Source organism: Enoplosus armatus, chromosome 22 (genome assembly GCF_043641665.1).
Source record: "Enoplosus armatus isolate fEnoArm2 chromosome 22, fEnoArm2.hap1, whole genome shotgun sequence".
NCBI lineage: Eukaryota > Metazoa > Chordata > Actinopteri > Centrarchiformes > Enoplosidae > Enoplosus > Enoplosus armatus.
The window spans coordinates 1,552,501-1,578,338 of NC_092201.1; the positions used below are offsets into that span (position 1 = coordinate 1,552,501).

Here is a 25,838-nt window from a genome sequence, read left to right on the forward strand (position 1 = left end):
GACACACACACACACACACACACACACACACACACCTTAGAAACAGCTGTCAGTATAGAGAACCGAACCGAGAACCGTCACTTCCTGTCTAGCCTCTGTTCCACCAGCTTCTGTAACTCAATGAAATCTCTCATTCAGCGTTCTGTCATGAAGCGCGTTCCTGTTGTTTACTGTCCGTATTCCCTGAAAAACTGAAACCTTTACGATTTTAACAGAGTTAAAGAACAATTACTTTGCGAGCACAGAAAAAACTGCAGCTCCCATGAGAATATACCAGTGAACTTCTCCAGCGTTTGCTCCTCTCTGTCTGCTGCAGACGTGCGAACTAACCTCTTCTGTTGAGCCGTGATGTTTAGCCCACGGAGGTTTATTCTGCTTATTTATACATATGAAGCGAGCCACATGACATACTGTTGAGAGGGTCTCTGTTCAAAGGCTGTATTTTTAGTTATTAGTGTAGTTAGAAATGTCAGTGGGATTTTGAATGAGGCTTCTGGACCACAACCCGGAAGTTCCAGTTTCATCTCGGCTCTCTAGAAACTACCACAAACTACATCCTCCACAATGTTCATGCAGGTGATTCAACAAACCAAAAACTGGACATTATGACCTTCATGAAGGGAGGATTTGAAGGCAGGACTGTTTTGTTAGACTGCATTAGCTTTAGCTTGGTGTACCTAATAAACTTGTAAATGAGTCTAGCTCATTCACAACTCAGAGTTTTAGCTTTTTGCTGCCCTCTACTGGATTAAGGTTTTATAACCTCAGGGCGGGTGCAGGATGAGACAGCTTGAGGTGATGAATCAGGTAAAGTGACACCCAGAGACTTCTGAATCCAGGGCAGCGCTTCACATTCACTCTATATGTTGTACATTAAGTGCTTTGCGGCTGCACTGCAGTCTTTTCTAACCTCAGAAAGCCAATAACATCCAGCCGTAAATCATGCTGTAAAGCTAAAAATGTGACAGGATTATTTTCATTATCGCTTAATATTTTAATGATCTTAAAATATTAACTGAAAATATAATAATAATTTAGTGATCTATAAAATATGAACAATAAGTAAAGAGGTAAAGGTGACATCCATAAATAGCTTGTTTAAAATCCAAAGATATCTAATTTATGATGGTATAACAGCAGGTTTGGCACTTTTGTTTGATGAATGATTAACGGATCAAGTGTTCTTGATCAGTTGTGTTTCAATCAGTTATTTGATTAATTGAGTAATGGTTTCAGTTTGACTAATGATGGGGGAATGAAGCTTTCCAAACCACTGAGCCACTTTGAAGCAATTATGCTGAAAATGGTTCCTTGATTCAAAGAGTTTGATACGTTGTTAATGGAGACATCTGCTGGCCAACACTTGCTACTGCGTTTATATGGTACACCACTGAGCTCATTGTATCCTCAACTCATCAAAAATGCAAACTTAACGAGTTGTGTCGGAATGCATGAACGTGAATATGAGTGTGAATACGCTGTCACGTCGCAGGTTCCCATGATCCTGGTTGGGAATAAGTGCGACCTGGAGGTGGAGCGCGTGGTGGCCAAAGAGTCCGGCATCGGCCTCGCCCGCCAGTGGAACTCCTGCGCCTTCCTGGAGACTTCAGCCAAGAGCAAGATCAACGTCAACGAGGTGACCACACACCGTTTACATACGCATTAAAGGTCTTCACAGGTGACTCTCAGCTCCTAGAAACTGATACCCTACCGAGGACCCGCGTTGTGCCAGGTCTTAATATATGCAGTCTAGTTGGGTCCAGGTAGGATCCAGTTCTGTTGTCTTGAGTATGTGTGTCAATGTGTCTAATACCTGAATGGATCTAAGCAGACTTTTTAATTGGAGGAACATTATGCTGTTGGGACCGTCTTAATGGCCACCAATCTACCTCAGACCGGGTCTGACTTCACTGTCCTAGAGTCCCTTTCAGATACCTTGAACTCCAGCACAGTCGTTGCCACAGTACAAAATGCTGATGTGTGTGTGTGTGCGTGTGTGTGTGTGTGTGTGTGTGTGTGTGTGTGTGTGTGTGTGTGTGTGTGTGTGTGTGTGCAGATCTTCTATGACCTTGTGCGACAGATTAACAGGAAGAGTCCAGTTCCAGGGAAAACTCGCAAAAAGTCCACCTGTCAACTTCTCTAATGACAGGTAGGTCTTTACTACACACATGTATTATTATATAATATACACACATACTGTTGTACACACTTTTCATTTTATTTCTCTCTCTCCAGTTTTCTGCTCACCTGACCGACAACCAACCAACCAACCAATCACACCACATCTTCCAGCTGGCCACGCCCCTTTAACACAACCACGTCATCATCAACATCTGCCACCTCTGACCTCTGTTCCCGTGACGACCACACATCTCCCATCCCCTCACCACACTGTCTGACGGAGACGGTTGCCTTGGAAACATTAAAACCAAACATCAAAAGACTGTGGCGGCAATGATGATGATGATGATGAAGATAATGATTCTGCTGTTGCAGGAATTTGGGCTGTCCAAACAACTGCCCAAATTTAAACAACGGTTCCCATCATGCTCTCTGCTTGGCCATTTTGCGCTGGGGAGTGGCTTCTTGCTTTTAATTTTAAATGTTTCTTTCCTTTCTTTTTCTTTCACTTATTTTCCAGCAGTCCCGAGCCATTCACGCGCAGTTTGACCACTTCGCTGTCGGCCATGTTGTTGCCACGGTTACCCCGGTGATGTCACGGCTAACATGGCTGACTCTGTGTGTGTGGCTCTGGTAGAACCTGTGGATCCATACAGTGGTTATTATTACAGTGGTTATTATTATGATTCTGTGTGAAAAGATATAAAAGTCATTTAATGTTTTTGTTTTGGATTTTTGGGGTGGGGGTGGGGGGTTAGGGGGTGCAGCAGGTTGTGTGGTCAGCTCACCGCGCTGGTAGCTTTGAGCTAACTTAAGTTAGCTACAGAAGTGAATTGGCAATATTCGGAGAAAATGCTAACTATCCAAATTTGCTATTTGTTTAGTGTTAGATTTGTTAGCATATTTTTAAAGAAGTTAATCTGTACTTATCTTACGTAGCTTTGGGTTACCTTGTTAGCCTAGCAGCTAGTAAAATGCATTAGAAACATTGTGAGGAAATTATGCTCTTTGTGGGGTGTTAGCATTATCAACATATCCCCAAAGAAACTGATTGTAGCTGTTGGCCAAGGGCTAGCTCCTAGTCCCAGTCACAAATGAAATGTATTGTTCGGTGGGAACGCTAACTATGCTCACACAGAAAAGTGTGTGAGCATAGTTTTAGTTATTAGCATTACTGTGGAGTATTAGCTTATTACACGTTGACCTGTTAGTAGTAGTGCGGTGAGCTGACTCTAGATCTGCTGCTCAGGGCGGACATGTTGCCTTTAGACAGCAGACTCACACTGGTCCAGTACCTTCTGTGTGTGTGTGTGTGTGTTTGTGTGTGTGTGTGTGTGTGTGTGTTTGTGTTTGTGAGTGTGTGTTTTGGTGTGTTTGTGATTGTAAGTGAGCTGCATAACAACAGTGAACCAGGCCAGTTTCTGACGAGTTTCTGATGACCTTTTTGGCCCGGGGGGGGGGGGGGGGGGGGGGGGTTGTGTTGAGCAGGGCAGACAGCGGGTGTTGTCTCCGTATTATTAACCATATTATTACCCGATTATTAATGTTATTAACACAACACATCTGAGAGGGAAACACTGAAGTATGTTGGTCAGCGCTCCCTTTAACTGATGGGCACGGAGGACCAAACATGGCCAAAAAAGAGGCTGTTCCTCCGGGCATACTCACATCATCAAGTGTAGTTTTTCATGCTAACACTTAAGCATGAGTGATAGTAGCTGTCAGACATGTTAGTAACATGTTGAAGTGTTAGCATGGAGTACCACTGACACATGGATGGTGTCAATATTCTCATCAGTTAAAGAAAAACATTGAACTAAAATCTCAGCGTTTCTTTTGAACAGTAGCATGGCTGAGGTAAGACCGCCCAGAGGAGGTTGGGCTTTAAGCCAAAGCCCCGCCCCATGTGTGTTGGGGGCGTGGCCTGTGAAGCAGCAGCCACAGAAAGCCTTTGAATATCTGTCTTCTGTTTGTAATGTGAGAGTGGTCATCTTACGCATACAGTATGTTGGACCAGTGACCTCTGTGAGTACTGCTGTGCACAGTGTTGTACTATCGGGAGTTCTGCGGTACAGTGTGGTACTGCTGTCAGTATTCTGGTTCTCCTCCAGTACGTTCAGTCATGTAGCATGTTGATGTTTCTGTCAGTACTCAGTCTGACCTCCAGGAGGTGCTGCAACAGTTTGCATGCCGAGCAGAAGCTTCCAGCTCAAAGGTCTGTTTGCAGCCGTGGCGGGGGCGGTTCCAGTGTTAGCAGGGTGATCCCAGCGTACAGTATAAAACTGTTAGCATGCTAACAAATGGGAAAGCCAACGTTCTTATAGCCCCCAGATGATTCCTATTGAAAAGTATTGTGTTAAAAAAGGACTAACTGGTTTGGGTAACACTTTAACACCCTTTTCCATGTTAATAATCAGCATATAAACACTGAATTGATGGTTTATAACACACTATAATGTAGTTGTAAAGAGATAAATATAAAGTACAACTAGTACAACAGTTCAGTACACATGTACTAGCATCAAGGTTTGTTCTTGACCTTGGAAATAATAGAAAACATAAAAAGGCCACTCACTAGCTTTCATCAACTAATGGAGTTTGCTCAGTTGTCATAGAGAGATCAGTGTAGAAAAACTTAATGTATAAAATAAGTATTTCATTTATACATAAACCAATACTTAATATTTTATATACATTTAAAATATGTCATTTTATGTTGGCGTTATAGCGGGAGGAGATAAAGCTGTTGACAGATTGAGAACACTTCAGACAGCGTATCCTTATGCCGCTTTACAACTATCAAGTGTTTATATACTCATTATAAATGCTAAATAGGTGGGGTTAAAATAAAGTGTCATTAGGTTTTCAATGGGAAGCATGCGGGCCTGTCTCCTACAAAGTGGACGACACAGTCCGAGTGTTTGCTCAATGGCTGATGTCACACCTGTGCTCCCCGAGGGAACAGCCAATCAAATCAACACCCGGCCGCGGCTGCAGGCACGCCTTACCTGGCTTCCACAGTAACAGAGGCTGCGGTGGCTTTCGTCATTTCATGCGACTTTTGGGACTGTAATGATTGACAGCTCAGGCCAAACGCTGTGATCATATAGCTTTGTCATAGATGATAGATGTAAAGGTCTCAGTAAGCTTCAAAAGAAATAGGTTGCATGATGTGTTGTCCGATGGCGTCTAAGGGAGTCTGTATATACGCTAGGACGCTTCCTCGTTTGAAGCATACAGAGGCCTTAACGTCCATGATAAACTGAGGCTGTTAAAAGGCATATTTTTTCACTTTTTAATCGAGCTAGTTTAGCTGTTTCCCTATGCTTCCATTCTTTGTGCTAAGCTAGGCTAAATACATCCTGGACCTATCTGGACTCAGATTAAACTGATTGTGAACTTCTCATCTGAGTTTCTGTAAAACGGCAAACGGCTCCTTTAATGAATAGTTAAGTCGCGCTGAAGTGACGAGTGCAACCGCAGCCGAATGCAAACTGAAATAATTCATTCACAACGAGAAGAAATTATTTTACATTACTGAAATAAACTTGCTTCTTTTTCTCTGTATGGCATGATGACCAGTGAAATGTAAAAGAAACCAGTTCAACCAGTGAATTATCAGGCTAAAGTCCAATTTCCATTCTGCTGAACCATTGCGGTTCAGCCGTCGGAGTTTAGAACTGGTATGAAAATTGGTTGTGAGCTGGTTTCTTCCAGTACAGAAACCCACAGCAGCAGCGGGAGGTGGGGGAGGGGAGGGGGGGTGAAGCCAAATGTAAAGTAAAAACTAAAAAGCCTTAAATGAATAAAAGTGGTGCAATTTTGTAACAGCAACCTGCGATGTGGAGTCACTCTGGATTAGACAGACAGACAGACGGATTTGTAGGTGCATGTTGCCCTCATGTTGCCCTCTGGTGGAAACATACAGAAAACATAAATGTATATTATAGGGTATAGAATTATTATAGCATTTGTGCTTCTAAAATAACGATTAATCGATTATCTAATTGATTAATTTTCTTTCAGTCAGTTGCAGCTCTTGTGTACATTTTGAGACTGAAAGATGAAAACATCAAACAAAAAGGAGGGAGAGAGAGAGAAGGGTCATTATTAAATTATGCAGATTAATCATACAGCTGACGTCAGTTGTCAACCATCGCCCGTCTTGCTGCGAACGCGCCTGCGCCAGACGCTGAGCTGCCATGGTAACGGCGGCAGCTTGTTCCTGTAACTGAAGCTGAGGAGAATTGGAGCAGCTAGTTAGCACGCTGGTCATGATAGTTAGCTAGTTAAACGATGTTAAGCAGCTAGTGAACAAACTCAGCTCACTCGCGCAATGACAGAGGAGTGACAGCTCGCGGTGTTTTGTCAGCTGTGAGCGCGCCATGACCGTCCGCTTCAAGGTAAGCAACAGGTGTTAGCATTAGCAACAGGTTAGCCAAACAAGCCGATGCTAACGAACGATGCTAGGTTACTCAGCTCGCTAACTGCAATATTCATGAACTGGTAGTGGCTAAACTACAGACAGCTTTAGCTTCAGTGAACCTGTCCGGTCCCGGTGTACCGGACAGATTTCTGCACGAGACTGCAGAGTCAGGATTACTGTGATTTAATCTGATGCAATGAGCTAATCCAGCTAATCAGTGTCAGATTGACTGTCTGTGGGATCTAAACTAGCATTCACCAGACTGTACAACTAGGGCTCCTGTTACAACATGATATGATAATAAACTTAATAAACTTCATCTGTAACACTCTGTATTTAGAATTAGTGATTAAAATAAGGATTGTTTCGTAACATTAACTGTATTGATTATCATTTAGTTATGTTGTTTTGTCTGATCACTCATCAGACAGTCACTTCAAAGTTTGATTTAAGATCTGAGCAACGCTGATAGGCTGTGTCTTTATTTATGACATTCAGGGCTGCAACTAGTGATTATTTTCATTGTTAATTAATCTCTTCATACGTCATGGTGTCTTTAAAATGTCAGAACAGTATGTAGTAAATTTTCCAGAGCTCAAGGTGAAGTCTTCAAATGTCTTGTTTTGTCCAACCAACGGTCCAAAAAGCCAACAGTCCAAAATATTCAGATTATAATGATATAAAACACAGAAAAGAAGCAAATATTCACATCTTCTAGATTCATTAACACCTAAAATGGGACGTTTGGGTCTCCACAAGAATTTAGAATAAAGTTGTGTGGGTTTTGTTTGAACAGTATTTGGCCACACAAGTTGGATTTGTAAGAAGCCACCAAACACTACAGTCTTTGTATGTTTGTTTCAGTGTCAGAGTGAATACCAGAAGAGCTACAGGGTTTCCCGGTCCAGAAGTGTGTCTCCTCAGCGCTGCGCCCCATTGGCCGGCCTCCGCTCCGACCAGATGGGTAAGAACCCTGATGTGAGCTCTGAGTAGACAGAGGAGGACATTTTGTCATCTTGAAACTACCGCACTTCCCTGTTCAGCACCATCACCTTTTTTTCTATTTTTAAATTGAGTGAAAGCGTAGAATCTCTTGCTGACATCAAGTTGCTGACCGTACCAATAAAAACTTAACGTCTGTGATGAAGAGAAAGACAACAAAGACATTGATCTTTATATTCTGAGTCTAAAATGACAGCTTGTTTCTTTGACGTCTTTCTCTCAGGTATCAGCAGAGAACCAGGTCTCCAGCGTCGGAAGAGGCTCGGTCCTGGTGGTCTTGCACAGTCCTGTGGCTCTCTGCTCTGTCCACCAGATCCGCAGCACACCCTCGCTCAGCTGACTCCTCGTGCACACAGAACAGCACCCCCTGCAGGTGGGAAGTCTCCATAACACACTCATAAGAATCTTCTCAGAAAGACATTTGAGTAAAAACACACAAGAACAAAATAAAGTTATTATATAAAGCAGGTTTATGTATGGTGGCATGGCTAAGCATTGATCTCATGAGTCTTACCTGTTCGTTGTCAGACTTGAGTTTAGTTAGCACAGTTAGCATGTGAACATGCTAGCTTTTAGTATGTAATGTATATTAAGAAGCATGAAAATATCCCGTTAAAATAACATATTAGTATGCTAACGTTACCATGTTAGCATCCTATGTGAGCCAATAAGGTGTTCTTTAAATGTCTTCGTTCCTCTCCACCTCGCATTTCCAGCCTCGAGGAGTCGCTCAGCCCACATGAAGGAGTCTTCTCTGGAGCCACAACCTCCGACACCTCCTGGAGCACGAACAGACCCTGGATCTTCTGCAGACCCAGGACCTCCAGCAGGACCACGACCTGATGCAGACCCTGGACCATCAGTAGAACCAGGAGCTGCTGGAAAATCTGGTAAATACACATCACATAACTCTACTTTCATTATCTTCTTACACCTTAATTAATAATAATAATTTAAATTTAAATTTCAGCAGCTTTGCTTTCAATGTAAACAACACTCAACACCCTCTGTAGACCTTTCTGAGCTGTTACATTATTGACTGCCCTGTTTTTCTGTCTCCTCAGTGAAGCCCCACCCCCCCAAGCCTGACAGCCAACCACAGCTGGGCCGGCCTTTGACAGGGGCACCTGATGGACAGCAGCCCTCAGCCAATGAAGTGAGCCAAACTTAGTTTTATATACAGTTACTATCTCCACCACAGGTGTGTCTCTCTGTAAAATACACCTTTACCCGTGTTGCAGGTTCAGCATGCTCTGAGGTGGAGGGCGGGGCTGAGGTCGGGAGGTCAAAGGTCCGGAGGTCAAAGGTCAGAGTACCACAGACAGTTCAGCTGGAAGAAACCTGCAACTGCTGCCTCACCCATACTGACTGCACAACAGGTACAATATTACCAAATGGTACTGAACACTGGAGCTGCCGCATATTACAAAATACTACCAAATTCTACCACAAAACCCAAACCCATACTGACTGTCTGAGAGGTATACTACTGCCAAATACTTCAAAAAACAAAACTTACTCTTGTTGATAGTATAACAAGGAGAGTACTACTACTACTATTGAGAACTGCTAAGAACTGTATTACTTTAGCAGTAGTAGTACTGACTGTGAGTGCAGTGTCAACAGCTGTAGTTCAGCTGTGTGTCCACTAGGTGGAAGTAGACAGTCTTTTGCTTTTTGAAGAATAACTGATGAGTTTACTGGTCGTTTAATTAATGATTTAACTGGTGATTCTATTAATTAGTTTAATAAGTAATTCAATTAGTCACTTCATTGATCTTTGATTTTATTGATTAGTATTTAAGGGATTGCTCATTGCTGACCTTTGACCCCTCCCTGCAGGTGCTCTATTCCAGCAGCAGATCTGTGCCCCCCTTTAAGAGGAACCCCGTTCCCATGGAAACAGAGTATCGGCGGAGCTTCCAGGGTCTGGTCCCGCCCACCGAGCCCCGCCTTCGGAAACACCTGGAACACCAGAGAGTCCCACTCTTCCACACACACGTGGTATATACAGCACACACACACGTTCTGTTCTGCTGTACTTGTTTCTATATGAATAACTAGCGCCCCCTACTGTTGACTTGGTTGTTGACAGGATGCTGTGAGCCTGTAGTATTCTGGTCAGATAAACAAACTCCTCTTTCTACTATTTCCTTTTAAACTGTGTTTAATAGTTTTATCAAGTTATTCATGTTATAAATAAGTTTTTGTTATAAATAAGTTTTTCCAGTTTTAACGCAGGAGAACGGAATTTAAAATGTCTCTGCATTAAGAAGTGACTTTTATTTATACCATTGCCACTAAAAATTCACAATTCTGACTGTGTGACCGGATAGTATAACCTATGACACCTATGATGAACATGTTTGTTTGTAATTCTAGATTAAAGCGCCAGTATGAAACTGTAGCTAAGAACAGCAACAGTGAGGCTTATTCAAAGAGCTGAGAGCAAGGGTTATTCATATAACCAATAGAGAGCCGAAGTGAAACCAGAACTTCCAGGTTCTGATCCAGAAGTTACAAAACCTCATTCAAAATCCCACTGACATTTGTAACAATGCTAATAACTAAAAATCCAGCTTTAGAGCAGAGACTTTGTCAACTGTAATTCGTGTGTTAATCAGTATTTATGTTTTTTCGCCCTGGACCTTTGCAGGCAAACTACAGGAAGCTATAGTTTTTTTTTCTGTGCTCACAAACAAATCGTTGTTTAACTTCATCACGAAGGTTTCAGTGTCTTATTGCAGCTGATTTATCTGAGAACATGGAAAGTAAACTCCAGGAAGACTTAATTTTTTAATAATCAAGTATCAGTGTATCGAGTTGCAGAAGTGGAACAGAGGCTTGACTGGAAGTGACGTCATGAATTTGGTTCTCTTTAAGAAATTGATAAAAAAGTTTTTCAACAAATTTAATTTCAAATGTTTTTGATATTTTTGTGAATCTGGACGTAACGGTAGGAGGAGGAGAAAGAGGACAGCAGAGAGGACATGTGACCAAAGCTGAACAGACAATAAAGAGATTTTAGAGAAAAAGGATTTTAAACTCCTGTCTCAGTCTTGTGAAAGTTGTTCCTTTAATTAGTCAAATTAACTCTTTGTTTTCATCTCCAGACCAACAGAAAGAGGAGGGAGGAGTCAGAGATGAAGGTCCGCCCCAAACAGGATGTCCCTGCCCCTCAGAAAGAGGAAACCACGCCCCCTCCCCCACCTCCTCCTCCTCTTCCTCAGGTGCAGAGAGGACACAGGTGTGTTACTGTGTGTGTGTTATGTGTGTTATTGTTTATTGTGAGTCCATTACGTTTATGAAGTCGTCTGTCTGTCTGACAGGATGTTGACAGAGTATGAGTCCAGCTTTCGTTCTCCCCTCAACAGGATCCCGGAGGGAGGCGGAGCCACAGACGGGGGTGTCCCTCAGGTCAGGGTCCAGTCTTAAGCATGCATCATAATGAGGGGAGCGGTCAGTCTTTATTACTGGACTCAGTTATCAAGCTGCAGGTCAGATGAGTGCAGAGGTAGGTCTAGGTCATGTTTAGCCTAGCTTAGCATAAAGGCTAGCGGAAACTGCTAGCCTAGCGCTAATAAAGAGAACAAATACACCTTACAGCTCCAGAGCGGTCTGATTTACATTAGATAACAAGCAAGTCAGAGTCAGCTGGGTTTAGTTAACAGAGCTCAAACATGCAAGCAAATGTGAAACGGTTTGCACTCCTGAATCAAGTCTTTTTAACAAGTAGTCTGGCGTATGTAGCCGAGATAAAAAGTCCCATACCTGGTTCTTCCAGAGACTTAAATAGACAATCAGACAAACAGCAATGACCATGTGTGTTAATCAGTCTCTCAGTCATTTCCTCAAACTGCTGCTCACTGTAGTTTTTATCAAACTAACAGGAGGAGATTGTGTATTTGTTGGGGACTATTTTCAGCGGTGGTTGATCTGACTGATCTCTACGTCCCAGATCAGGTTCATTGATGTGATAGTCGGTGGATTTGCCAGCTAGCTAAACTGTGTGTGTGTGTGTGTGTGTGTGTGTGTGTGTGTGTTGCTGATGGAAAACCAGAGTGCTGAGTGTCAGCAGTGAAACCACAGAGTTTCACTTCATTTCAGGGAAATAACTCACTGTTAGTCACATACACACACACACAGGTAGGTTCCCACCAGTCTTGTGGAAAGTGTTGTAGAGTAGGGGGGCAGCTGCTTTTGCGAGATGAAACACTTTTTGACTTTTCTACGTGAAATCTGAGTTCAGCAGAAAACATCAAACAGCAGCAGACAATCAGTGTAAAGTACATTCCCTAAAGCTGTGCAGGAAGACAGTTTCCTGATATCACGATATGGCCTAAAGTACGTGGACTGCCCTGTTCACTCCCCAGGGCCGAGGTTCTAACATGCAATGATGTCTTAGACAAAAGTGTCTTTACTGTTTCAACATGATAATGTGCTCGTGCACAAATCCCCATCATCATAAAGAAAGTTTCCCCAGTTTGGTGTTGAAGAACTCAACTGGTCTGCGTAGAGTCTGTACTGGAACTGGAACACGGACTGTGAGCCAGACCTGATCACCCAGCAAAAACCTGAAACCAGAAGAATGGGGGTGGAGGACGGACACAGTGTAGAAATACAAGTAAAAGTCTGGCATTCAAAATGTTACCAAAAGTATTTGCATCAAAATATATTTAAAGTAAAAGTACTCATTTCAGAAGTTATCGATTATAATTGTAGTGGAGTAAAAAGTACAGTATTTGCCTATGAATTGTTGTGAAGTAGAAGTATAAAGTACCTGAGAATTGTACTTAAGTGCTGCACTTGAGTAAATGTACTTAGTTTGCAGTACTGCTGGAGGCTGTTAGAGCAGCGTGTTGCAGCCTGAAGCTGTGAACTGTTGAACTGTTACATTACACAGAGAGGTGTTTCTGTTATTTAGTCCACCCTCATTTAAGGATGTATTGTGATTTAGAGCTGACGGAGTGTGATTATATTATTCTAATGAAATACACCAATGTAGTACAGTGTGTCTGGGACAAGAAGGACTTTTTAGTGCATTCATTGTTAATTTAGTATAAATTCAGTGCTTCCACTCCTGAAACCAAACCTCACTGATATCATTGATGAAATATAAGAAAACAGTTTAAAACACAAACTTTCTAAACCTGCTGCTGCATTCGACTGCATTCGTTTCAGCTAGCTGTACCTAATAAACTGGCAGAGTGTAAAGTCTTTTGACTTTCAGTCGGCTTTTGTTGCACAACGTGAGTTTGTACTGAGGACGCCGACAGGGTTCAAACTGACGAGGCTGCAGCTCATTATTAATTCTACATGATCTCTTCTCAATAAATGAACCTGTGGGCGACGTGTAACCGTCCGGTTAAAAATCTTTCCACATCTGCGGTGAGTCTGGCCTGTAAAGAGTTTCAGTACGTGGAGGGAAGCTGTCCGCTGACGTCAGGTGTCGCCTGTTCAGAGGAAACAATACAACCTTTACAGAGTCAGAGCTGCTGTCATTCAGCAGAGAGACAGTCAGGCTGACGGTTCGTCTTGGGGTTGAGGTTTAGGTTAGAGACAGGCTGAGGTTAGCTTTGAAAACTGGGCCGGGGGTTATCCAGAGTTTGGACTGGGGTCAGGGTCAGGTTGCTGTCAGGTTTACCAGAATCTACAGCTGGAGATGGCGCAAAAGCTTCAAATCACACGATTAAAGGAGAGTCGACCAACAGATAATTGAATGATTTGACCTTAAACGTAGTCAGTCAGCGTTTCCCCTCTGTGTGTATTTACTGTTTGATATGTGCGTCAGCTCATTAGTCAATCAACACCCAACATGGTGAAGTGTTTTAGTGCGTTTTCACAGATTTCACACTTTGTCTGTTTAAGAGTCAGCAGCAGGTGAACAGGCTACAGGTGAACTGACAGCGAGGCTCAGGGTCAGTTGGATGAAGCATCAGCGTGCCTGCAGCTGGAATATATTTATTAGGATCATTCAGTGGAGCTTTGTGTGGTCACCCTCTCACTCGAGGCACTAGAGGTCCCCAAAATCATTAAGAATCAACCTCTGGGAACTTCATGGAGGTCCAGAGTGGTCTTTGTCTTCCAGATGTTTGGTCTGACCAGTGGGCCGACTCCAAAGATATTCAATTTAAAATGAAAATGAAACAAAGAAAAGCAGATTTTACACATTTTAGGAGCTGTTTGGTGTTTTCACTTGACAAATAAAGCCCTTTAAGTGTCTTCTTCTCAACTGGAGGAGTCAGGGTCTAAATCTAGTTTCTGGTCTGCAGTTCCTGCCCCCCAAAAAGTCCCCACTCTTGACTTTCCGATGGTTCAGGAACGCGTTTACACTGCTGTGAACAAACACATGTTTCTGCTGCCCGGAAGCATCAATATGAGGACCATGTTGCCATGGTGTCAGTGAGGTGTGGGCTATAACTCCGCCTCTTTCTGTTGCCTGTATTTGTTTACATTGCAAACTGGCACCATTGTGAGTATGTCGAAGTAGCTGTTAGCAGCTCCTGTTTGTAGTGTACTGATGGATGTACAGACAACTGTGATGATTCTCAGCAAGTTCTGCAGTTATTTTTACTATCTCACTATCTGAGATGATGGTGTCCTCAGAAAGTGTAAGTCACACTGGATCTAAAAAATAAGTGTATCATGTCTGTGAGTTCAGACAGTTTGAGTTATGACTCAGAGAAAGAGTCCGAACTTTGACAGAAATTGAGGCGCAAAGCAGCTGAACAACAGTAAGTAACTTCCTGTAGTTTTTAACTCTGACATGCACCTGTCCCTCTCACCTCACACAGTATCTTTGCCTCGTGTACAAACGGTTAGATTCTGACTTCCTGGAGATACTTAGTTCCTGGAAGTATTTGGTCAAAAGGGGGTGAAAGACTTACCGAGCGTTCCCGTCCAGGTGAAGGAGTTGAGACAGAAGGCCTCGTCGTACCGCCGTCGAGCCTGGGGAGCTAACTTCTCCAGAGACCACCTGAGCCAGCTGCTGTCTGAACACAACGCTCTGTGGGAGCCAACAGACACCACAGACTCAGCTACTGACCCCCCCACCCCCCGCCTGACCTCTGACAGCCCCAGGACCTCCCATGTGGAGGCCCTGGACCTGGCCAGGTGAGAGAGACGTGGCGGGCGGAGAGAGAACATCATCTGAAATCGTTTCTGAGCTGATTTCTAAGTGTCTGTCTCTGTTTTCAGCTGCTCCACCAACACCAGCAACTCCAGTAAGAGGTCTTCTGTGATGGGAGAAATACACCGGACACACAAAAACACTCAAATAACAGCACAAAGTCCTGCTGCTGAAAGACGTATGGCCTGGGGAGAAGAAGAAGAAGACGACACAGATGAGTAAGTGTCTCTCTCAGCAAAGTCTCTCACGGTTCCATCTGTTGGACCGACGAACAAAGAGTCACCGCGCTTCTGTAAAGGGGCCTTCAGCACGAATATGAAAGTAAAAGGAGGGGAAGTGTGTGAAGGTCAGTGATCTGAGCGTGATCCTGCAGTTTGAGCTGAAATCTCTCTTCATGCTGACATCATCGTATTTCTGTAGAAACACATAAAAATTACATTTATTCGATTTTTCAATTAAAAAAAGTCTGAAACTTTGTCGTCCTGTCAAACGTTTTTCTGCAGCCGCACAGGTTTCAGGAACTGAAACCGTGTGTGTGTGTGTGTGTGTGTGTGTGTGTGTGTGTGTGTGTGTGTGTGTAGGGAGGAGGGAAGGTTACCGACTCCAAGGCTGAAGATGTTACCTGTTCAGAGAACTCACCATGACCTGACCACACCTGCCACCGGTACACACACACACACACACACACACACACACACACACAGCTCAGACCACAGTGTGTGACCTCTGACCTCTGTTTGTCCTCCAGGAGGCGCTATACTGGTGGGGAAACAGAAGAGCAGCGATGAGTCTTCTCCATATAAACAGGTGATATAATAACAAACATATTGTATTATATTATATTTAATTATATTATGATAATTTATATAATATTATATTAAATTATATTTTATTGTATTCAGTTATATTATGATAATTTATATTGTGTTAAATTATATTACATTATGATTCTGAGGGGACTGTTTGTGTTCAGAGATGTGGGTCAGCTGTTTCCATGGCAGCGGGGGCGGAGACTGCGCTTGATGTGCCGGTCAAACGAAAGGAGGCGTGGTCAGATAATAGCCCCACCCACTTCTCCTCTGGCCCCTCCCCTGACAACAAACCAGCTGCCAGTCCTCCCTCTAAACCAATCAGAACGAAGCAAATGCCTCCATCCCCTGTAGCCCCGCCCCCTCTGGTCCCACCTCACTGTATCCAAGGCACCCTGAGACACCCGGACTTCCAGCACAACGGTGAGCCTGTAATAATGTAATAATAATACCAGGACTGCAACTAATAATCCATTTCATTATAGATTAATTTCCTTATGATCGTCTCCATTAATCAGTCTGAGGTCACGTCTAAAATCAGAAAAAATGACTACATTGATTAAATGATCAATCAGTCATCAAAATAGTTGCAAATAATTTGACTGTTGATGACGCATTGATTAAACGTTTTGATGCTGATAATGTTTTTGCGATCAATTCGGTTATTTTTGCTTTTTTGTGTTTTATCTGTTTTTATTTCTTAACTAAACTGAACTTCTCATGAACCAAAACTCCTGAAAGACACTTCATAATGTGTCACTTTATATTGATTTATAAATCGATTAAAATCTGCAGCATGTGCTTCGGCTTTGAAAGTGTCAAGAAAATGTTGAAACTAGTGAGGAAGTCCTGCATCCGGGTTTCATTAAAACGCCACTGAAACAAATGGAGACGTTCCACCGCCGCCTGCAACACAACGCTAGGTGAAAAAACAAAAGAAACAAAACAAAAATTCAATCAAATGTGGAAGAAACGAAACAAACAACTTGTCACTTGGACTGCCACACACACACACACACACACACACACACACACACACACACACACACACACTCGGGGACTCCCCCTCTCTTCACTTCCTTCATCAGTTTTCTCAATAGATCAGATTTCATATTTCACCTGAACGTCTCAGTGGCAGATTTCACTCAGTGTTTCGTGTGTTGACGGTTTTTCCAACATGAGAACCGTCGAGACGTCGGCATGTCATTAATATCCCGTGGGTGGAGGTAAACTTTGTGGCCCAGTATTCAGCGCTAATTAGCAAACGTTAGCATGCTAAAATGCTAAAGTAAGATTGTGAACATGATAAACATCAACATGTTAGCATTTTCATTGTGCGCATTTAGCTCACTGTGTATATATATGCATGTGTGTGTGCATATATATATGTGTGTGTGTGTATATATATATATATAGATATGTATACATATCTATAGATAGATATCTATAGACGTGTGATGCGAGACCGTATCGATCAGTAATGGTTTACCTGTCGGCTCAGGTGAGTTGGGTCTGAGGTTGAGGGAGCTGCCGTGTCCTGGAGGAGGCTGCGGCTCTGACGAAGGTGAACATTTCAAAACTTCTCTAATAAAAAACAAAACATAATTTTACTCTTATTCGTTGTTTAAAATGTATCTTCCCGTTGCCTAGACGACCGGCTGTCGGTGATGTCGTGGCGCTCGGCAGCTTCCTGCTCCGTGGCGTCGGCCGTGCTGGAGCGCGCTCAGAAGAGACGAGAGAACTTCTGGGGGAAGAGATGACCTCTGACCTCCCGGTCACTGCTGTCGCTATGGAAACCAGAGTTTTTAGTGGATCAATCATTGTTGTACAGTAAATAGTGAGAATATTTATATTTTTATAGATTAATTGAAGACGCTGATTACTTTTTATAGATGTTTTTATAAATGTAGTAATTATGTGTATTTATTAATTAATTATTTAGTAATTATGTTTCCCACTGTGTGATTGCTGAGATCAAAGCCATAAAAGTGACACAAACACCAACTCACTTTTGTTTTTATGTCATTACAGACTAATAGATGATTATATTATTAGATTATAATTATTGATGCATTAATGTGTTCATCACTTTAATATTGCAGCTGCTGAAGGTGGAGCTTATTTTAATTAAGTATTAATTATATATATATATATATATATATATATATATATATATATATATGACTTCATATACTTCTGGGTAGCTTTTGAATTCCCCCCAGGGGATCAATAAAGCTTTATTGATATAATAAAACGTCATTATTTATTTGATGTTTATAACCCGTGTTATTCATTTGAATCTGCAACTAAAGTTATCAAATATCTGTTGTGGATTAAAGTAGCAGAAAATTTAAATACCCACGTTAAGTACAAGTATCTGAAAATAGTGCTTAAGTGCAGTACCTGAGTAAATGTACTTGGTTACTTCCACCACTGCAGGATCGTCAGTAGAAACACACAGTTCTCTTTGGGAAGTTACAACAATATTCCTGAAACTATTTTTCCTCTCACGTCTTTTTCTTTAAATATTTATTCATAAGCTGATGTCACGTCAGAGGTCGTAGTGGAATAAGAACAAACTTCGTCATCACTTCCTCCGGACAGAGAGGGCGGGTCACCTGGCAACGTGTCACATTATACGCACTATTTCAACACTGTACAAACACACAATACACACAATACACACAATACACAACCAGGTCTGAGCCCATGAACCAGCTGACTGTGAATTCCCCTCATGAGGAACAAACAATGTAAAGCTGAGGGAGTGTGCTGGGTGTGTGCTCGCCTGTGATTTCATCATCATACGAGAACGTTTCCTCAAAACAAATGAGACGACGCGTGAAACAGTGAGAAAAATGACCTCGTTTAGATCCTCAAATAATGTTTTATATTTGTGTTTAATGTCTCAAATAAGACTTTAAAAGGGATTCACTTGTCATCAGTAGCTGCCGTTAGTACATGTATTCATATTTTTCACTCTACCTGGTGTTTATATTTAAAAAGGTTTTTGAACGTCATCCTGCAGGTTTCATCATCGATGCCTTCAAGCTCCTCACACAAAAACAGAAAAATCAGGAAAACAGTTTCCCTCCATCAAATATTTTTAAATGTTCAGCTCTGTTTACATGGAACGGTCTTTTTATTCACAAATGAAATCATCATCATCGTCATCATCATTTTGAATACCGAGCACTAAATCAATAAAATGATCAGAGGTGTTGAAGATGAAGATGTGGAGCCGAATTAAACTGAGGTCACTTACTTTAATGAGGCGTCTGCTACCTACCAGAAGTAATAATTATTACACACAGTAATGTTTTGTTTATTTTATTGTATTTTGGGTATTTTATTCTCTCTAGAATATAAAAGATTGTTTACTTTACACACACATATACAATATACATATATAGTCAAAAAAAATCTTTATCATAATTTCTGACCATACTTACATCTGATAATCCTTTTAATGTAGTCAAAGTGCTTTACATGGAGGAAAACTATGAAATACTATATAAACGAATAGTACAGAGAATGAAAATACCTAAAACACAATAAAAGAAATGTATAAAACATGTTGCAACTGGAGAAATAAAACCTGGGGATCTGGGGAAAGACCACGTCAGTGTCATCATACATGTAAACGGTTAATATTGTTAATATTAAAGAAACTTTTCTTCCAGTTCTGAAGAGGTTAATGTCTTCTGCTTCAGTACAGGCGACTCTCTCATACACTCAACTTTGAATTCAGTCCGATCAGCTCAAAGATGACTTGTGATCTCTACTACAGATAAACTTCGTGAAGGATTTTCAAACATCCTCTGAGCGCCAGTTTGGAAGATCGGACACCTTTTTGGATTCATCTCTAAACTTCCAGCAGCTCTTCTCAGTCGCTGCTGTTCGTCTGCGTCGGTGGTTATTTCCCTTTCATCGCTAACTGGATGTTCCACTTCAGGTTGCTTCTTCCTCACTGCGTTCAATATGTTGCAACCTGTCATGCTGAGAGTCTCTTCTTGCGATGCAGAGAAAGCCGATTTGATGAGTTTATGGAACCATTAAAAGAATAAAAGAATTGGTGCAACAAAAAAAGCTGCAGTTTTATCAGAATAAGCTGCCACAGACAGGAAACTAGTGAATATGAGCAATTCAACGTGGGATTTCTTTCAGAATGAGTGAATTTATTCTAATGTAGGTGTTTACTTGAAGTATTTTAATCTTAATTGAGCCTATTTGGAATAAAAGCTCCATGTAAACACATACATCTGTTTTTTTTCCCATTAAAAAGGTCTGAAGTGTCAGCTGATGACAGTTGAAGGATGCCTGCATTATTGTTATCAGTCTCCGCGGGATTCACACACCCACATCCAACACAATAAATGAAAAAGTTAATGGAAAAAGGACCAGGCCACTTGATCCTTCACGGAAAACAAACTGCCAGGAAAATCCTAACAGGGAAATAGTGATGTTAAAAAGCACAGAGACAGAAGAGACTGAGAGGAAGTGGGTGTTTCTGTTACAGCCTCACAGCAGCAGACATTACTTCCTCTGTGGTGGCAGAAAGAACAGCCAGGTTTAATGGCCTGCTCTGTTGTGGAGTCCCCCAGGGGTCTATCCGGGATCGCCCTTTATTCTCTACTTATTTGCTTCCCTCGGGGGGGACATCATCTGCAGACATAGGGCTGATTTATGTTTAGTGCTGTTTAGCAAATGTTAGCATGCTAACACGCTAAACGTAGATGGTGAATATAGTAAACATTATATCTGCTTAACATCAAATACAACAAATAATGCTGAGAACTGAAGAAATATATATTAACTTTGGATTTGTGGACGTTAGGGGTTTTCCCATTCACTTCAATATGGCACCATTTCAATGCTGAACTTTATTGTGCACACGCTGACATGTTAATAAATACACAGCTTGTATTTATAGGTAGATATTTTTGTGTAAAAACATATGTTTACTTGGATTTCTAGATAGACAGTGGCAGTTTTCCCATTCACTTCAATACAATTAGGCTCTTTACTACAAAACCTGACACGCTACGTTGTTGTACCTCATCTTTAGTGGCCTGTAAAACAAGTATGACATCACACTTTGAGGTGTGTTAAGTGTTATTAAGGTGTTGCACAATTTCATAAAAATAAACCAACTATACAAACATCTAATCTGAGCAGAGCTTCTGGTTGGACGAGTTTATTTCTTACTAGGAAAGTTTATGTAACGTTGACTTCCAGCTTCGAATGCACCACACACACACACACACACACACACACACACACACACACACAGAAGTACAATTAAAATGCTCTTTTAGCAAATTGATGTTAGTCGTCACACTTTTACTGACAGTTAATTTCCTCTTTGTGTAAGTGACAGTAAACACAGATTGTACCAACTCAGCACTGACCTGCGTGTGTGTGTGTGTGTGTGTGTGTGTGTGTGTGTGTTGGGGTTTTTTGGATGGTTACCTGTCCTATATTTCTACAGAGGGGGCGGAGGATTGATCTGTATAAAGAGACGGGACACAGAGACGTCTTCACAACAGCATCCACTGCCAGGTGAGGACCTACTAACAGATGCAGTAGATTAATCTATGAATCTAATAGTTTTATTACAGATTAATATAAAATACTTAATACTAATAATTTGTAATTTGTTTCTGTCTTGCAGGTGAAAAAACTCTCTCCTTGTGCTGAAAGGATTAAGATAACTTATCTCTCTCAACGATGAAGCTCGTCTCCGCAGAACTCGTCTCCTTCCTCCGTCCAGTCGCCATGTTGGTTCTCCTGCCGCTGCTTCTGATTGGCTGGGCCGGGCAGGCGGCGGCGCACCCTGTCGACCAGCCGCTCAGCCAGCCGCTACGAGACCCGAAGACCTACCAGGCTGTCCGGGACGTGTCAAAACACGTGAGTGATCTTAATTTAAAATTTAAATGAAAACTTTAAATGTTTAGGTCAGTCTGGGTAATTTAAATGTTTATTTTATGTTTCACGGTAAATATAATAATTTATACAATGTTTGGTAGTTTAATCTATAAAAATGTTCCATATTTTATAAAATAATCACATTTTATATGTAAAACTAAAGCTGTCAAATAAATGTAGTAGAGTAAAACATTTACCTCTGAATTGTGCTGAAGTAAAGCTATAAAGTTGCCTAAAATTGAAATACCTGAGTGAAGTACAAGTACCTTAAAATTGTTCTTAAGTACAGTACTTGACAAAATGTTCTTAGTTACCTTAATCACATAATTCCAATTTAATATCAGAAATCTGGCTTTAAATTCTTTTGGCACTAATGTTACTCCATAGATATCAAGCAGCGCTTCATGTTTTCTCTGAAGTCCTTGTGTTTTGGGGGGGGGGGGTTAATATATGATGCTAATCTGGTTTTCTGTCTCTTCAGGCTCAGAGTCTGCAGACGGAGGACGACTCCAGCACCAGACTGTTGCCCCGAGTCAACTCTGACCAGATGAGGATCATTTCAAGCGACGCTCCTGTAAGGTTTCACGTTTCCCTACAAAAATATTTATCAGCGGAACATTCAAGTAACGTTCTCATAATAATACCCGACCTCTGACCTCGCCACTTCCTCCAGGACCACCTGAAGATCTGCTGCCTCCACGCCAACATCCTCGACTTCTACCTGAACAACATCCTGCATCACCATGACAACCAGCATCCCAGCATGCACCGGCTGAAGACCGACCTCAACCGCGTCAGCGAGGACCTGCAGACGAAAGGCTGCGTGAGTGTTTTCATTCAGCTGTTAATGGATTTCACTCTCACATCTGTATGCTAAATATAACCCGGGTTAGCTTAGCTTAGCATAAAAAATGTAAACAGGGGAAACAGCTAGCCTGGCGCTATCCAAAGTACAAAAAAAATGCTTATTTAGAGAAGATCGATACCACTCATATTTGTACGCTGCGGCCAGGAGACGGTGTAGCTTAGCTTGGCATAAAGACTGGAAACAGGGGGAAACTGCTAGCATGGAAACAGCTAGCAAAGTGTACAAATGACAAGTGTCATAGGGGTTATGTGTCTCAGTACTTCGGCTCATAACTCTTTAAAACCACACCTTGACATTTTTACACTTTGTTGTTTTGTGCTTCCAGGCTAGCTGAGTCTTTATGCTAAGCTAAGCTAACTGGCTTCATATTTACTGCACAGACATGAGAGTGGTGTCAATCTTCTTCTTCTTTTCTAATAAATTTCTAATAAAGTAAGATTGTTTTAGACTAAATAACAGACAAAGTGTGTAATGATGGAGCTGTTATTTGGAGAGTGTATATGTGCGGTGGCGGCGTGCTTGATCTTAAAATCGATAAGGACTTTCAGTGGTTTCAGTCACAAACACATTGAAGTGATAACAGCTGCTAACCTCCTGTACCCGTCTGTCTCTCCAGAACGTGACTCACTACCACGACCATCATCACGCTGTGGAGTTTCGCATGAAGCTCGCCATGGTAAGATTAAACTCCTGATTGAAAACACTTCAGAATAAACGTCATTTTTTCAGCTGGAGTTTGGCACAGACCTGCTTTGATTGCTGATCTTCGTTTTAGGGCTTTAGGGCTCATTATATAATAATGAATTATAAAATACAGAAGCCTGTTTTCTTAAAATAACGACACAATATTAAACAGTTCTGTATGTATCATAGCTTTACAATGTCACACACTTAAAAAAATAGCACCATTTGTTAGCTTCAAATAACAAGATAATTGAAGGTTTTATTAATAATTAATGCTGCTAGAGCCGAAACATTTCATCAATTAGTTGATCGACAGAAAGTTAATCGACATGTATTAATCATTTAGGTCATTATTTTTATTCCTTTAATCCCAGAATTTTTTAACTTTAATATCAATTTGGTTTGGCCAGAGTGTAAATGATTAGTCAATTAATCAGTCGATCAATGGAAAATTTAGAGGGAACTGTTTGATAATCGATTCATAGTTTGAGCTTTTCATTGTTTTAACGCTTTATATTTCCAGCTTCTCAAATGTGATGATTTGCAGATTTTCTTTGTCTTGTGCGACAGTAAACTGAATATTTTTGGGTTTCAGAAAAACAGTTTGACAAGACGTCACCTTTGGGACATCTTAATGCCCGTTTTCCTCTATTTTCTGCCATTTCACAGATCAAACTAATTTGTTAATCGAGAAAATAATCAGCAGAGTAATCGAGAATGAAAACAGCTGAAATGAAAAGCAACGAGAATTAGCGAGATGATGATTTACTATAAATATATTTTCCTTTAAATTGTACTTGTACTGTGTTTCTACTGTTTCTAATGTGACTCTGCTTGTTTCAGATGGAGGGCGAGTCAGGTATGAACAAAGCTGTGGGAGAGATCGACATCCTGTTCACTTACCTGCAGGACTTCTGCATCCAGGCGAGAAACTCCATGGCTGCACGCTGACGCCTCGACTGCTTCTACTGTTTCTACTGAACACCGAGCAAACGGCCGCTTTTCTATTTATCATATTTATCTCCTTTTATACCAACAACTTTGATACTTTTATTTATTATTCTATTTAATTTGAGAACATATTAAACATTTTTTTATAGACATGCACACTATTTATATTGACTTGAGTATGACCGATTAGTTATTGATCTATTTATGGATCAGAATGTTTTAATGCCTGAGCTGAAAGGACTCCGGTGTTGATCATGTTGCCATGTTATGGCTGATTATTATGGAAGGTGTTGCAGTATTTAAAAGTTTAGTGTTACACTCAGACTGTTTGACTTGATGTGGATGTGCTGAATAAGGTTTACTTGAAAATAAATAAAGTTTGGTTTGAATATGAACGTTGGCTCTTCTCTCTGCTGGTGTCGTAGTCTGGAGTTCTGTTTTTCAATGCAGGACTTATTTTAATAGTATTTCCCATCATTTACAACTGAGAACATCAAACAAAGCAGTTAATTGTTGGCGAAAAAGGAACCTGACAGTAAAAGAAACAGCTTCAACAGAAAGAGACGCTGTTCATGGTTTAATATTTAAGTTTTTAGTCCACGTGGAAGCTGCTGGAACGTTTGGGAAGAGCTGTTCAGTACAATCTGTACAACCGCAAACTTCTCATCCACGCTTGACATCCAATTACAATTCTGAGGTACTTGTACTTCAATCACTCTGGCTGACTCACACTTACACTCAGGTGTAAGTTTGGCGGATTTTGCTGGGTGTTACCTGATGCCACTAAACTCTGCGTACTAATAAGAGTGAAAACAGGGTGAGGTGTCGGCCTACAAATGATACGATACCCAAATATGTTGCATTACTTCTGATCAAACTACCAAACAGTATAATAAGTAATTAGCATTAGCTTCATATCGAGTAGCTACAACATCATAATGCTGCTTTTACTTAAAAGTATCAGAAATAATCACCAATATATAATAATAATACACTGACAGGGTCCACTCTGCATGATGGGTACTTTTACTTTTGATACTTAAAATACATTTAACTGATAATACTAACATACTTTTTAGCATGCATCTAAATACATTACGCTAAATAAGTAAAGCATCTAAATACCTTTTCTGCCACTGCTTAAGTCCTAAAATGTTTATGATTTTATACTTTATTCACATTTTGAATAACAAAACGTCGTTTAACTTCACTACAAATTTACTGCATTATCTCCTGTTTTTTTTTCTTTTAACACACATCGGCCAGCTAGCGTAGCGTTCACACCAGACAAGAGAAGGAGTTAAGGTCCACTGAAATGTTGACGGCAGGAAATAGGACAGCGGTGTATCAAGACATGAGAAACAACATCGTGGGTGTTTTGAAGTGAGTCATATGCCACCAGTGTGTGACGCCCTTTAAGAGCACTTGGGTGGTGGTGGGCTCTGAGCGCTCTGCAGACGTTGACCCTGGACTCTCAACCAACACAAGGCAAGCAGCAGCCCGTGAACCCTCCTGCAAAAATATTTGTTTTAATATTAGTTTACATCAAACTTTGACATGATTTTTCATAAATCTACAGAAGAAAAAAACGTAACGTGTGACTTGTGATAAACTTACCGGATAAATAAAACGATACTGATGTAATCCACTTAATTTAAAAGAAATGGGATACCGACCAACTGAATCTGGCTATTTATTTTGTGTGGAACATAAAACGTGCATTTGCATTTCCCACCTTACTACTGAGAAAATTAAATGAATAGTTAATATAATAAATAATTGTATTCTTAAATGAACAGAAAGAAAAAAACAAGACATATTAACACTTCATGTTCACTAATATCTCTAATAGTTCATTAAATATTAAACACTAATATCTTATGAACTCTAATAGCTATCAAATCTTATCTGATTCAATTT

The 25,838-nt window shown here is 41.0% G+C and overlaps 3 protein-coding genes across 4 annotated transcripts in view; all 3 read left to right on the forward strand.

Moving 5' to 3' along the window:
* Window positions 1–2,842, forward strand: part of LOC139304761 (ras-related protein Rap-1b) — an 11,042-nt gene extending 8,200 nt beyond the window's left edge. For both annotated transcript variants that reach the window (XM_070928621.1, XM_070928622.1), the window contains exons 6-8: window positions 1,493–1,636; window positions 2,057–2,149; window positions 2,236–2,842. In XM_070928621.1, the coding sequence (XP_070784722.1) occupies window positions 1,493–1,636; window positions 2,057–2,143 (231 nt within the window). In that variant the 3' untranslated portion in view covers window positions 2,144–2,149; window positions 2,236–2,842. The remainder of the gene's footprint in view (window positions 1–1,492; window positions 1,637–2,056; window positions 2,150–2,235) is intronic.
* A 3,664-nt stretch (window positions 2,843–6,506) lies between these two features.
* Window positions 6,507–17,598, forward strand: mdm1 (Mdm1 nuclear protein). The gene is made up of 16 exons (XM_070929189.1): window positions 6,507–6,524; window positions 7,412–7,511; window positions 7,773–7,922; window positions 8,266–8,439; window positions 8,614–8,705; window positions 8,791–8,928; window positions 9,392–9,553; window positions 10,663–10,796; window positions 10,879–10,966; window positions 14,454–14,662; window positions 14,747–14,896; window positions 15,260–15,342; window positions 15,427–15,485; window positions 15,652–15,910; window positions 16,989–17,051; window positions 17,138–17,598. Exons 1-16 carry the CDS (start codon window positions 6,507–6,509, stop codon window positions 17,245–17,247), a joined length of 1,989 nt encoding a protein of 662 aa, XP_070785290.1. The 3' UTR covers window positions 17,248–17,598.
* A 3,619-nt stretch (window positions 17,599–21,217) lies between these two features.
* On the forward strand, window positions 21,218–24,278 carry il22 (interleukin 22). The gene is made up of 5 exons (XM_070929213.1): window positions 21,218–21,397; window positions 21,897–21,989; window positions 22,089–22,238; window positions 22,900–22,959; window positions 23,811–24,278. The coding sequence occupies exons 1-5, from the start codon at window positions 21,218–21,220 to the stop codon at window positions 23,916–23,918; spliced, it is 591 nt and encodes a 196-aa protein (XP_070785314.1). The 3' UTR covers window positions 23,919–24,278.
* Window positions 24,279–25,838: the final 1,560 nt, after the last annotated feature.